The following is a 13923-nucleotide window of genomic DNA, read 5'->3' on the forward strand; positions in this document are numbered from 1 at the left end:
GCACAACAGTGGGATCGTTTATATCGCGAAAAGATTGCGATACGACGAATTAAAGAGACAGAAAAAACCAGACGATTGGCGGAAATTCAAGCGCATGAAACAATCGCTGAGTCATTTCGACAACAAGCCTTTTCGGTAGAGTCGGAGATCAGAAGAGAGAAAGAGAAGGAATACCAGGCGTTCGTAAAGAAAATGGCAGATCAGATGAAGAGAACACGTTCAGCACGGAGTCAATCCCATCCACAGAGATCCACCACCACAACACCATGCCAGCATCAAAACTGGTGGAATCGGGTTGAAGGTCGCTTTCGATGTAGCAACTGCAGGGAGGAAACTCGGCGCTTTGCTTTTAAGTGCCCGGGATGTGAGAAAACAGCCTGTGCATCCTGTAGAGATGATCTCAGACGGAGAACGTGTTGATTTAATCATAAAATTGGCCAATATTATGATGAACGTCGTGTTTGAAAGGGCCTATCCATCTTTGCTCTGTAGCAGGTAATACTTCAAAAACCTAGGGTCATACTATAGAAAAAACCATCAGGAAATTCACAGTATGATGCATAGAATCTGCGAGATTTCGCGGGCATTTGAAGGCTCACCCAAAGAATGAGAACCCAGATCCCACATCCAAACACTCAGTGGGGTGATCTATCAGAGTAGCACTCGCTCGATCTCCACTATACTGGTAGTTCAGACCGGCCCTTGTCCGGGCGCTGATTGTTCAGTCAAATTTACGATACGGCGCAAAATGAACAGGACGTTCCCTGAATCAAAATACAGGAGAAGGATATATACCTGGTGAGGATGAGGCATGCAACGGACTTCAAAGAAGGGTCTCTTCGCTGATCGATTGGGAGCATTCCTTATTAGGCCCCAAAGCTGCGTAGCTGAGCTTTCCATCAAAGACGACGGCCGGTGACCGCGGTTCACCATGATGTTTTTGAGAAATATGGTCCGATGAGTCACTGCGTCTCTCAGCATACCCAAGTTGGAAGAAAGCATAAGCATAGCCGGAGGTACGCTGGCGAAGGAAGAGCTGTTCACGCATGCGGAAGTCGTCACTAGGTAGAAGCTTTTAGTTGTCATCAAGTGCGAGAAGGGCCTGGTAAGCGTGGCACAGGATGACTTCATGTGGCAGATGTGGGCAGAGTTCAATCTTGCTTATATCCGAGATGAAGAGAATAAGGCTGCTCTGAGTCCCATTTTTAATGACATGTGTCCTGAAGTGAAATCTATGGGCGTGCGGGAATACATGGGAAAAGGTTTGGATTACACAACATATTGACTCAAGTCAAACCTGCGATGCACTTACGGGTTTAGAGGTGGGGAATTTAGATGTGAGGAATACAGTCGATACAATCCAATACAATGATTACACGCTTGCCACGACTTGTAAAATGAGTTATGTGATTCATTGACAGAGGTGATCCGGAATAACTCCCCAAGTGGATTAGTGTCTCTTGACAACCAGGGTTCAAGAAACAAGGAAGAGTGTAGGGGGTGACACCAGTTTCCAGACGTAGTGTATGCCTTCAACTCAGAGAAGAACTCCTCGATAGTAGTTAAGCTAGGTGAATAAGGTGGTAGATACACGAGCTTTATTCCTGCTTCCATGCACATGTTCTCAATGCGACCAGAACGGTGGAAAGATGCGTTGTCCATAACAAGGGAGGATTTTGGTTTTGGCCATCGCTCACAATGTCGAAGAAGCTGATCAATGAAACCCTCGAAGACTACAGCATCTGCGAAGCCCTGAAATATACGAGATAGCAAGATTCTTTCTTCGCAGTTTGCAGGCAGTACATCTGGTACTGCTGACCCCGAAGGAAGTTGACTACCTGCAATGGTGCCGTGTCTAATAGAGACCAGATAGTTCCTCGTAACCTAATTCGTTTATCACATCCAGACTCATCGACGTAAACCAAGTGATAGGATTGAAATTCGAATAGCTTATGCATGTAGAAATCTCCTAGATCCGCGTTCTGTTCCTCTGCTCTCTGTTGAGCCACTTTCTTTAACAGACCCGCCAAAGCAAGAGCCTGTTTGAGGCTCGAACTTATGACCTAGACACGTAACTCGTCCCACTAAAAGATTGCCATCTCGTCCGTTGCCTTTTTCAGGCGGGCCGGGCCGAGAAGTCCCACACGAAGCAACCTTGGAATTTGATGGAAACTCAAAGATCGTGCGGGGTAGTGCGAACCAGTACTGTACTGAGCAAAATCTGGGACAAATCACCCAAAGATTCGCTGCTGAAGTTTTTTCAGACACAAAGAAGTGTAACGAAGTAATCCTGACCGTGCTCGTATTGTCCAATTGGTAGTTAATGGCTATTGCATCTTGCCTCTTTCGGGTTTGATACCACCTTGCTCCGTGACACCGTACGACTCGAATAAAATACGATCACCTCCAAAAACCTTGGCAAAATAGGTTGATCTCCTGCTTCCTCATTCCTTACACATTCTGGTTCCATAGAAGGCCAACAAAGTTATCTGGTTGCCTCCAGCTGATTTATCCCCTTGCATCCAAAATCCCTCCGCCGAGATGCCCAACAGCACCTCGTCATCCAAACTTCGCGTAGCTATCATAGGTGGCGGAATTGCCGGTCTTTCTGCTGCTGCATTCCTCCGGAAAAACCGTCATTGCAGTATCATTGTCTATGAGCGTCGTGATGCAGACTCTCAGGAGACTTCCGCGGGGCTCGGGCTCGGAGCTAACGGCATCTCCATTGTCAAGCAGCTCGGAATTGACAGAAAAGAGATTAGTGGGGTGGTGGGCGCCGGGTACCGGACTTATAACATCCACGAGAAGGAGATAAGTAAGTCCCGGGTTGGTGATGAGCAGGACGGAGATTGTGGTTTGTGGCTTGTATATCGACAGGATCTCAAGGACGCGTTGTTGCGGAGAGTCACCAGTGAGGATGAAGATGGAGAGGCTATCAATGTATTATACGGCTGCCATATTGTGAACGTTGATCCAGAGGCTGGTGTTGTTGAATTTGCAGACGGAAGCTCTGTCGAAGCCGATCTGATTATCGGTAAGTAGAAGACTATGAAACTCAGCAACGGTTAAATGAATAACCTCCTCCAGGCGCAGATGGAATTCGTTCAAAGGTCCGCGGAGCCGTCATCCCAGCTTCGCACCCAGAGCCCACCCCGTGCGGTCTTTCAATGTATCGATTCGTCATTCCAATGGACGTCGTGATGAACACCATCACGACCAACGGAACTATTCCAGCTATGTACAACTACGACGACGGCATCTTCATAGCAGTTATAGCTGCTGGAGATAAAGGCAACCGTAACGTAATTATGTATCCCTGCCAGGGGCATAAGCTGATGAATTGCGTCTGCGCTGTCCCGGACTCGAGTCTCAAGAGCTCAGCCAAGCTTGAATACTCTTGGAATGCCAAGGGGAGTGTGGAAGAGCTATTAGAGGAGATCGAGGACTTCCCCGAGTGGTTGAAACGAGTCTTTAGGTGAGCTTTGAGCACTATACTTCACCGGGCTAAGATTTGCTGGGCTGACGAAAGCCGCCCAACCAGCCGCACCCCTCAAGTAGCGCTATTCCAAGTCCGGGACCAGGAGCCCTTGCCCACGTATTTTAAGGGCCGAACCGTTTTGATCGGCGATGCTGCTCATGCCATGGTGCCTTATCAAGCCCAAGGCGTCAACCAGACTTTCGAGGATGTGGAGGGTCTCAGCGTTCTATTTGCAAACATCTCCGACCGTGACAAGGTCCCCGGTATCTTGCAAATCTGGGATAGCATTCGCCGGCCACGGGCATCGGAAATTCAGACGGGCTCGCGGGCTTCTCAAGCTAAGATTGCGACAAAAAGCGCAGGTGATGCCATTCTGTCGGTAAAGCCTCATGTGGGTATGAAAGAAGCTCTTGAGCAGCTGGAGTAATGGCATATAATAATACATCCTGACCTCCTCAGGATTGACTGTTTGCCTTGTGGAATGAAATAAATCTCAGCGCTTTACAAATCAAAAGGAATTTTTCGGAGGCTCGAGAGGTAACCATCACTTGTCCTGTCTTCAGCAATAAGTAAAATGGGTTCAAAATGCCGGATCGAGGCGGGAATTGATTGACTATTGGTGCCCTTTCGGTGGAAGTGGTTCACGAGACTTGGCTGTGAGGAGGTTTCGATGCGGCGCTCCCCGGTACGAATACAGCAGAACATACTTCCCCAGGAATGGGACTTCATGAAGTTGCGCGCCGATTATATATACCTCGTACTAGACTTCCGCAGAACCCAACTTAACTCGAACCCAACCCAGACTGGGTTGGGTTTTGTGGAAGTCTACTAACGGGAAGACGATGCACTGCTATTAAACAAAAGCGCAAGTCTTGCTGTGTAATAAACTGGTTTTCATGAACATAGTGATGGTAATCTTCACAAATTGAGAGCGTCGAGTTAGATGATGCTCTAGCCAGCAACAGCCACCATATATTCTTTTGGCGGTACCGAATAGCCCACTCTTCTTGAGTCACTCATTCCACGTCAAAGTAGTTACCCACAAGGTCCAGCAAAGGATCACTCGCAATTGCCATAAATAAACTCTGTGCATGCCAAGCCTGGTAGAAGAACAGCAGTAGCGGCAGAGTGATCCCGGTCGGTGTACCGAGGCCATCTAGACTTCAAGTGGCACCCGTGAGCATAATATGCCGCTGGGTATATAAATTTCTACACATTGCGATTTCTCAATTGTTTAACAATATTAGCACAAAGGTCTCGACGCGTGTTTATGCATTACAATTGCCCGGCTTTAGCTTCCTGCCTTTTGTATTTTCCTTTTGCCAATTTTCGGGTCTCATTGAATGCAAGTGGCTATGTTTTTTATATCACGACGTAGCAACTAAGCCTGTTCCCTAGCCTCGTTCTCAGCGAGGTTCATGTCTCCTGCTTTTAATGCCGCCCACAGATCAGGAAACTCGTAAAACCGACTACGTTCACCCAGATTCATCTTATTTGCGACTCCAGATACCATAGACCCAGCATCAACCAACAACTGTGCAATCTTCAATCGGTCGTTACTGAGCATCTCACCTTGACGACCATAGTATACTCCCGTGTCAAGAGCAAGATGCAATGCTGTCGGGCCATGACCGGGGCTCCAACAGGGGAAGTCCATGTTCTTTGTTACTGTACTTGCATGTACATCCACACCAAGATCGAGCAGCACCCGGACAATGTCCAAATGACCACCCATGGCTGCAAGATGGAGAGGTGTGCCTGCCCAGGGACTTGACAAGTATAACCCTGTCGGTTTGTCATTTCGATCATTCCACGCATCAGTGGAACAATGGATATCTGCACCTTTGGCAATCAGAGCCTGAACCATCGCTGCTTGGCCTCGATAGCACGCGTGGTGTAGTGGTCGCCAACCATAGCAATCGCCAGCCTCAATTTCGGCATTGTGATTCAGCAAGACTAATAACAGATCGATGCTGCCGTATACTACTGCCGCGTAAACGGTTGGGCAAACTTCACGACCTAGGTATCGATTTAAGATGTACTCAGGGGCAAGGCGTAACAGGCTTGACATGACCTCGGGATTGGTTTGGGGATTCAACAAAGCGAGGTCTGCCTCGCATTTAGATTTTCCAAATTTGGTATGCTCATGAGAACTGCTTCGAATCATCAGCAATTTCACTTTCTGAAGTTGATAGAAATACTCACCGCGGGTCCGTCTCATAATCCGCTGTTAACAAGCTTTCAAATATGTGGGCATGACGCAACATAGCAGCGCATTCAATTGCACGGAGACCCTGATTGTCAAGGATATCGATTCGCGCGCCATGTATAATTAACGATTTTAGAAGGGTCTCATTACCCTGCTCTGCTGCGAGATGCAGTAGCGTGCGCCCTTGGAAGTTGGCTCTATCCAGAGCGCCTGCTTGCTTCAGACAGTGACACAAATACACGACGGGATCGTCTTCCTTCGGTACATTTCCCAAGAACATTGACCAATGAGACTCATTTGGGTGAGACAGTGCGTATTCCAGCAGAAGTTGCAGATCTTGCGAGTTTCCGTAGACTGCGGCATTCAGGATTGGGTCAAACGCAAGGGACGAGAAGCCGTAGACGTCTGCACCAGATAACAATAGGTCTTCAAGTATGTTTCGTAGGCCACCAATACTGGCCGCCAGATTAAGAGGAGTTGAGATTTTGGGGCCATTTTTGATGCGTTCTTCGACTTTCATCCTGCTTCCGCCTTCATCTTCGTCCTCATCTTCGTCCTCTTCGTCCTCATCATCCTCCTCGTCGTTCTTCATTCCGGCCTTTTCGTCCACATTCGGGCTCACCTGATCAGTCTCATTGAAATTTACATCTGCGCCAGCAAGTATGAGGAGTTTCATAATAGGCCTGAGCCTGGTTTCCAAATCCCCGGCAGCGTCTCTCTTGCTTTTAAGGTCTAGAAATGACCGAAGAAGCGTGATGAGCGAGCGATCCGGTGCTTTGAACCCGTTTTGCAACAGGAAGCGAACCGGACTGACTTCGAGTTCCTTGATGGCACATATCAATGCTCTCTCTGGAATAGTATTTGTGGGAAGGATGGCCCCTAGGGAAGTTAAAGCATGGACGACTTTCCACCGACTGCTGAGTAGGGCAATGTCGAGTGCTGTGTGCGAGTCATCCTCCACATCGTTGAAATAACTTCTATTTCCTTCCCACGTTCGTTGTGTTATCATTCGCGAGCGTATACCACTTCTCGGGTACTCACAAAGCTGTGAAGGTCTCAAGACTGGTTTATTGAGGAGACTCTGAGAGAATTTATGGTCTTTGTTTTGGCAAAGCAAACAAATCACCTCTCTGAGATCAGCCTCGTCGACATTATCATCGCAGCGAGACAGATAATGCAAAGGTATTCGCCCTTCACAGTCAGAAGCCTCAACAGAGGCACCTGCTTCAACCAGAGCTTTCACTAGTGGAACATGAGGTTGCAAGACAGCAAAGTGCAGCGCTGTCATCCCTCTATGTTCCTTCAATGAAGGATCCGCTCCTTTGGAAAGGAGGAATGTTACAATCCCCATGGTTTTCTCTTCTGGTGTTTGAATCTGATCCGCGGGATTTTTCCGACGAAATTTGTCGTTGCGACCTAGCAGAAATCCGCAAGCCTGCATAAGTGTAGATGCACCTCTCCTCGCAAACCAAAAATTGAAGTCTTTCGTGCTGAGACGACTATTTATGTGCTGCGATAGTTCGCAGTACTCCTGGGTCTGCTGGGGGTTTACAGCTGCTCCACGGTCGACAAGGGCGATGATTGTATCAAGGTACCCATTCATAACGGCCTCGTGAAGAGCTGTACGTCCGTCACTGAGTGCGGCGTTGATATCTGCCCCATGGTCTGCCAAACATTCAACGTATCGAGCATCACTGCGAAAGGCGGCGTACCAGAGTGGATTCCCAGAATTGACATCTGCACCAGCTTTAATGAGCATCTGCAGAACTTCCCATTGACTGTCACGGATTGCACATTGCATTAGGACCGATTTCCATTCCGTAACATCGGCTCTGCGATTCTTGAGATCTTGCCTGCCAACGCCGCCAACGTGAGGTATGGTGTACCCAAATCCACAGTGATACTCCGCCTTTCCAATGACTCGCCACATATTGGCCGTGAATCTCGTGGTATCGAATGCTCCTTGCCTCCAGATGGCGTTGAATTTTGGGGCAGGCAGCTTGTTATCAGGGATTTCCAAATAATGCACCAGCTCGCAAAATATGTCCACAGCATTTTGATCAAGCTTCTGTCGCTGTGCAGCCACAATGATTGGGGGCAGTGCATCGGCATATGACTCGACCTGCTCCTGGGACATATTACGGAAATCGAGATCAGGCTGCTGATACTCCGCGTTATGTTCCAGAAGTTGTTTTACAACATTCAATTGTCCACCGACAATAGCCCAATGCAATGCTGTCCATCCGAACTTGTCCCAAATACGATGATCTTCACCATTTTCAAGCAGCGCGCGGACCTGAGCTAGGTTTCCTTGATACGCCGACTGAGGTAACAGCCCCTGAGGAGTATGGCCTGCGATATCCGAGGCAGCCATAATTCTTTGCTCGGATCGATAAATCGATCAGTTGGGTGTTGTTCCGAAGATTAGACACCCGCCAGACCCCTTTTGGTCTCCGCCATGGCTTGGCGCCCCAAGGACGATAGGCGAGACCTAGTGGGAACTAGCGGGAAAAAACCACTTGGCTCGTAAGCTTCTGGACAACACCGAAACCCCATTCAATATATTGTGCGCAAAGCCCCCCGGATCCATTGATTACCTCCAAGGTGCACTGTCAGGAACGATACCATTCGCCTTTCATTTACAATAGAGTTTGTCCCCTCTTGATGGCAAAATATTTCATGATCTGAGCCACAGTCCGCTTTTGTGTGGACACAACAGCTTGGATAATGCTTGATTATATTGGGAGACATTTATCAGAGTCATATAGATCCAGGCTACTCGAGAGGAATGAAATAAAACTTCGACTAACACCCGTTATCCGTGGAGATATTGTACCGCGTTAGGGATGACCTTCTCCAAATCAACGATATTGTCACATGCGGCATATATAAACCGGTCAGGGCGGACAACGACAAAGCCGTTTCCTTCAAGCGCTTTGCCAAGATAGAGAGGGTCATAGTATTGCGGTTCCGGCCGACCGCGACATAAAGATGACTGAGCGAATTCTTCAGCAGTAGCTAGCCGGAAGATCGATAATAGGTCTCTTGTTGCCTCGGTTGATTTTGCGCCTGTGTCTTCAATAAGGTATGTCACTTCTGTAGAACGAATCTCTCCTTTGGAGATCTCCTCAATCTGAGACACTGATTGCCGAACAACATCCAACTCATCAACAGAGCCAAGATAGACCAACAGTTGGAATAAACCTTTCTTTTCTTTCGAAAAGAGCACATCGTCTGAGAACATCACCTTTTCACTCCCAAGTTGCTTACAGTACACCTGTGGAAGGCAAAGTCCTCCTTTGTGGCTGGGATCAAAAGGCAAGCCTGGTGAATGATTATACTTCACCAGTCCCTCTTTTCGGTATCCAAGTCTGAAATCCCGCCTCCATCTTGGGATAAGGTGCATGAAGAATAAAGACCAGTCGCGTATGAAAATTTTGATGGGATTGCCTTCTGTAACAAATTCGCCATTTTTTATCGTTGCTGCCAGTGACCTCTCCAGTTGCTGTTTTCGCTCGACGTACCAACCCGACAGAACTTCCTCGTGGTTGTTTATTGCCACTGTCTGTCGTCGGCAGAGAAGCACCAGACGCCAGGCTAAGGAGACGGCGTCGCGGAATCCAGAGGCAATTCCTTGGCCGCCAACTGGTATACGATGTTAGACTTTACGAAGTCACTGGTGTCAGATATGGAAAGACTTACACGGAGGAAAGACATGTGCAGCATCACCACAAAGGACTACTCGCCCATGAGACCATCTGTTGCAGCTCCTTGCGGAAAATCGGAAAGGTCGTGAACGAAGGACACGGATGCAATCCTCTGGAAATTGAACATCTTCCACAATTCTGCCAATGGTAAGTATGTTTTTGCTGCTTGCAAAAGATCTCGATCTTACCCGTATCGACTCCCCGGGTGTGTAATATAGGGAAAGACAACTTTCTCGATGTTCTCAGGCTTGGACATCTCTTCCCCGTCTTCCCCGGGGCGCACAACAAACTCAAACCGCCATAGACGGTTGGAGGGCAATCCAAAGCGGCCACATACAGCCGGTCGCTCCGGATTACAGACAAAACGGAAGTTTACTGGGAAGAATAGATCATAGACTTGCTCAGGGGTATATCCAAGTCTCCACAGTGCAAAATCGGGATGTGTCTTTTCATTAGGAAGGCTGATTTCCCAATTAAGTGCTACCCAAGTTTCGTCATAGAATGCTCTAAATTCAAAAGTTAGTGTCAAGTGCGATCTCGGGTTAAGATACTCACGTATGTGCTTGTTCCATGTGAATACCAAGCGGCTCGAGGAAATTCTTTCGAGTAAAGCCAGTTTTGCCATCGGCACCAACAAGGAACCGGGACCGAATGCCGTGGGTAAACCCATCGGCATCATTATATTGACTGTATACGTGGTCCCCTTCTTCGCGAATCTCAAACACACTAGCTCCAGTGTGCAATTGACAAAATTCGGACTTCATCGCATCTCGCAAGTGTTTCTCGAGTATCGGTTGCTTGTGACAGATAAAGCCTACATGTCCTGTGCCACCTTCAGTCTGTAGCTGTCAATATTAGGGCCCTACACTGATAGGGTAGATACACGAACCGTTCCATAGTCCATCTCCAGGAAGGGCTTTTTGTCTAGAATCTTCTCGGTTCCTCCGATAAACTTGAACTTGGACATGCCTTGATGGTATTTGAGTATAAGAAAAAGTGAGCTTCAGGACACGTAACTCACACGTTCCAATGTCAGAATAAATCTGATCGTAAATTCCAATCCCCTGAAGCATCCGAATTCCATCCTCATCCAGCGCAATACCACGGGGATCAGTCGTAATTTCTGGTTCCTTTTCTATAACAATGTGAGGAATAGACATTCTCCCGAGATAGGCAGATAGCATGGCTCCGGTAGGCCCGCAGCCACAAATGACCACATCGGTGGTTTCATAATTTTCTTGTGCCATGTTGATATTGAGAAGGAAATCTGACCGACGAGGTCAGCGAGGACAGCAAGTGACGTGTTTAAAGGACGTTCAGATCAAACACCATGTCGTGCCCCTGTGCATATGCAGTGCAACCCCTAGTGTGGGACAATACATCGATATGCATCAACATGGCATGGATATCCGTATTTCCGATTATATCCGAATGCGGGGATGAAGCCAATGGGTCCCGCACCCGCACGCGAGAATGCGGGGCCCGGCGGGACGTGGGGTTGGGCTCCATGTGGCGCATATAGTTCGTCCAGAACTCAGATCGTGGGTTTGTGAAGATTGCTACAACTTCAAATTCTCAACATGGTATGTTGCCCAAGATTGAATTATGAAACATCTTCACTGATTCCATGTCCAGGCCATTCAAGCAAACCACGGCGCCTCAATTGCCGACATCATCGCGATCGGACCTGAGTCCGAGAGTGTTCAGGCATGGCGCGAGCGATGCAAAATCAAGACTAAATCACAGATCCATTTGGTGAAGTTGTCACATATGCGATACCAGCATCCCGATCTCGAGGAGATCACTACTTTCCTTCAGGGTGCGTAGTTACGTGTCTTTATTTCCAACGTTTCACTAACTTGTACTCAGATTTTGGTATGACAATCGCCAAGCAAACGGACGATGAGATCTGGTATCGTGGCTACGGAGTAGACCCTTACGTGTACTACGCCAGGAAGGGCCCAAAGCAGTTCCTTGGTGGTGCATTTGAAGTCGAGTCATACCAAGACTTAGAGAAGTTGGTAGCCCAGCAGTACATTATCATCATAAACGCTAATATAAGATAGAGCAACGCAAATTCCAACGGCTGGCAAGATTGAGGATCTTACTTATGCCCCTGGTGGAGGACACATGGTCACTTTGACAGACCCCGAAGGCTTTGCGATGAATTTAGTTTTCGGGCAAACACCTGCCACTCCCGGCCAATACCCCGAGAAGCTCGAACTGAATTATGAAGCTGAGAAGCCACGAGTCCGCAAATTCCTTCGCTTCCAGCCCGGACCTGCCGCAGTTCATAAGGTTAGTGACTCCCACCCATGAGTATCATCATTTGAGCATGGCGGTTAATGAAATCAAAGCTTGGTCATTACGGATTTTGCACTACCAATTTCGAAGGTCTCGTTGAATTTTACACGAAGAACTTCAACATCGTCCCAACAGACTTCCTCTACGTCGAAAAAGAACAAAAGAAGACAAATGTCGCACTATTTGCCCATATTGACCGTGGCGACAAGCCTGTTGATCATCATTCCCTTTTTATGAGTTCCAACCCAACAAGTCATGTCCACCACTGCTCTTTCGAAGTCCACGATTTCGACACACAGAAGCTTGGTCATCAGTGGCTAGCCAAGAAGGAATACAAGTCTGTGTGGGGTGTTGGTCGCCACATCCTTGGGTCTCAGATCTTTGATTATTGGTGGGATACAACAGGAAACATGATTGAGCATTATGCCGACGGTGATCTGGTCAATGATCGGACTCCTATTGGGTATGGTCCTGCTGGTGATGAGTCTTTGGCTGTTTGGGGGCCTGAGGTTCCGTCTTGGTTCTTGCAGTAATCATTCTTTAAATGGCATCTATAAAATACGTCATTCTATATCATCCATGCGTTCGTTACCTTGTAAATATAGATTCTTAAATATAGATTTCTTACATACAACCATTTCAGGACGATTTCCCTACAATACGGGCCATAAGTCTTTTCCCACCCCCAACATTCAAATCATCTGAATGGCTCACCAAATGCACTTAGAAATCGGCTAGAAAGAGGCATGAAAGGAGGTGGTAAAAGGGTGTCAGAGTTAGGGAACAAATAATGCATAAAAAAGCAGATTTATCTTGGCGTTTTGTAAAACACTTTTCTAATACTTCACACCACTGCGAACAGACTCATGGCCACTATTGTAGGTATGAAATGCAAAAGTCTGGGCCACCATTCCACGATGACGTCTATATCGGCAGTGATAGCCTGAGATCCTGGATTCCTTATCTGGACTCGTTGATTTCGTTCATTGTTAGTCTACCTTCAATATGCTGATCTAGCTGCCAAAAGGCTAGGGTTTTAGGCCACTGTATTCAAGTACAACTCAATTAGGGAGGGCTTCTACATATCTCGAGAATAATGAAATTTGTCATAAGGAGGTCTCGCGCTTCATTGTCTCTTTCTAATCATAGAATTCTATAAGTATTCCGATATACATTGCATCTACGATCACTCCTTATCGACTTTCATACCGGACTTTATTGACCAAAGTTCCAATTTGATCAATCTTAACACAAATCTCATCACCATCACGAAGCACAACTTTAGGCTCGCGGAAGAACCCAATACCAGCAGGAGTTCCAGTAAGGAAGAGAGTTCCAGCTTCGAGGGTAGTACCCTGCGACAAGTAAGAGATCTGCTTCTTAATGTTGAAGATCATATCCTTAGTGTGTCCATCTTGGACAACCGCGTCGTTGTGAATAGCTTGGATTGAAAGAGTCTGTGGGTCTTGGATTACGGATGGGGCAACAAGGACGGGTCCTGTGGTTGACATGGACATTAGCAAACAATTTGCAGTGTTCGACTATGTTGATCTCACCAATTGGGCAGCTGCCGTCAAGACCCTTAGAGAAAGACCATTGCGCGGTAATCATCTGCAGTGTTCGCGCAGAAACATCGTTGGAGGCAGTGTAACCGAGGACATAGTCCAAAGCCTCCTCCTCGGGAATATCGCGACCGGACTTGCCAATAATCAGACACAGCTCGGCTTCGTAGTCACTAGTATCGTCTTGGGCACACTTGGGAATATTGATGGCGGCGGGATAGGGTCCGGCGAGGGCAGTGCGAGGCTTGGTGAAAAGGATGGGAGCTTTAGGAAGGGGGAAATTGCCTTCTTTGGCATGGTCCATGTAGTTCAGGCCCAGACAGCGGATGTAGCTGCATTGTTCCTGTGTTACTGGGGAAAGAAGCTATATGAGCTTTAGTCAGCAAACCTATAGACCGGTCATGCATGCTTCTGGGGAACTGACCTGCTTCACATGCATAACCTCGTCCGTAATGCGGCAATCAAAGATTGTTCCCTCGATCACCTTCGCAGCGATCTCCACTCCGTCGACACTGTCGCGTCCAATGTCACGGGTTGTGTCGACCAGTTGGCCAAGATGAACCTGGCTGTCCTCGACAGCGATGAAACGAATAAGGTGGGTCCAGGAAGGCATTTTGATAATTTTAGCTCAGAATTGAGAATTTGTTGAAACAGGAACTGGGA

The 13923-nt window shown here is 47.6% G+C and overlaps 6 protein-coding genes across 6 annotated transcripts; 2 read left to right on the forward strand and 4 right to left on the reverse strand.

Annotated features, from left to right (window-relative positions):
* Window positions 1–823: 823 nt before the first annotated feature.
* N7508_007190 (uncharacterized protein) lies at window positions 824–1048 on the reverse strand (the record flags this gene model as incomplete). The annotated part of the gene is made up of 1 exon (XM_058465254.1): window positions 824–1048. The coding sequence occupies one exon, from the start codon at window positions 1046–1048 to the stop codon at window positions 824–826; it is 225 nt and encodes a 74-aa protein (XP_058319107.1).
* A 1493-nt stretch (window positions 1049–2541) lies between these two features.
* On the forward strand, window positions 2542–3905 carry N7508_007191 (FAD-dependent oxidoreductase; the record flags this gene model as incomplete). Its single annotated transcript, XM_058465255.1, has 3 exons — window positions 2542–3034; window positions 3088–3475; window positions 3542–3905. The coding sequence occupies 3 exons, from the start codon at window positions 2542–2544 to the stop codon at window positions 3903–3905; spliced, it is 1245 nt and encodes a 414-aa protein (XP_058319108.1).
* Window positions 3906–4859: 954 nt separating this feature from the next.
* Window positions 4860–8061, reverse strand: N7508_007192 (ankyrin repeat domain-containing protein; the record flags this gene model as incomplete). The annotated part of the gene is made up of 2 exons (XM_058465256.1): window positions 4860–5631; window positions 5684–8061. The coding sequence occupies 2 exons, from the start codon at window positions 8059–8061 to the stop codon at window positions 4860–4862; spliced, it is 3150 nt and encodes a 1049-aa protein (XP_058319109.1).
* A 441-nt stretch (window positions 8062–8502) lies between these two features.
* On the reverse strand, window positions 8503–10641 carry N7508_007193 (uncharacterized protein; the record flags this gene model as incomplete). The annotated part of the gene is made up of 6 exons (XM_058465257.1): window positions 8503–9332; window positions 9390–9532; window positions 9583–9900; window positions 9950–10233; window positions 10284–10363; window positions 10416–10641. The coding sequence occupies 6 exons, from the start codon at window positions 10639–10641 to the stop codon at window positions 8503–8505; spliced, it is 1881 nt and encodes a 626-aa protein (XP_058319110.1).
* Window positions 10642–10974: 333 nt separating this feature from the next.
* Window positions 10975–12231, forward strand: N7508_007194 (VOC family protein; the record flags this gene model as incomplete). Its single annotated transcript, XM_058465258.1, has 5 exons — window positions 10975–10977; window positions 11030–11213; window positions 11264–11411; window positions 11461–11692; window positions 11752–12231. 5 exons carry the CDS (start codon window positions 10975–10977, stop codon window positions 12229–12231), a joined length of 1047 nt encoding a protein of 348 aa, XP_058319111.1.
* Window positions 12232–12891: 660 nt separating this feature from the next.
* On the reverse strand, window positions 12892–13873 carry N7508_007195 (fumarylacetoacetate hydrolase family protein; the record flags this gene model as incomplete). Its single annotated transcript, XM_058465259.1, has 3 exons — window positions 12892–13196; window positions 13255–13624; window positions 13685–13873. 3 exons carry the CDS (start codon window positions 13871–13873, stop codon window positions 12892–12894), a joined length of 864 nt encoding a protein of 287 aa, XP_058319112.1.
* Between the last annotated feature and the right edge of the window lie 50 nt (window positions 13874–13923).

Source organism: Penicillium antarcticum (assembly GCF_028974205.1).
Source record: "Penicillium antarcticum strain IBT 31339 chromosome Unknown utg000006l_segment0_segment0, whole genome shotgun sequence".
NCBI classification, from domain to species: Eukaryota; Fungi; Ascomycota; class Eurotiomycetes; order Eurotiales; family Aspergillaceae; genus Penicillium; species Penicillium antarcticum.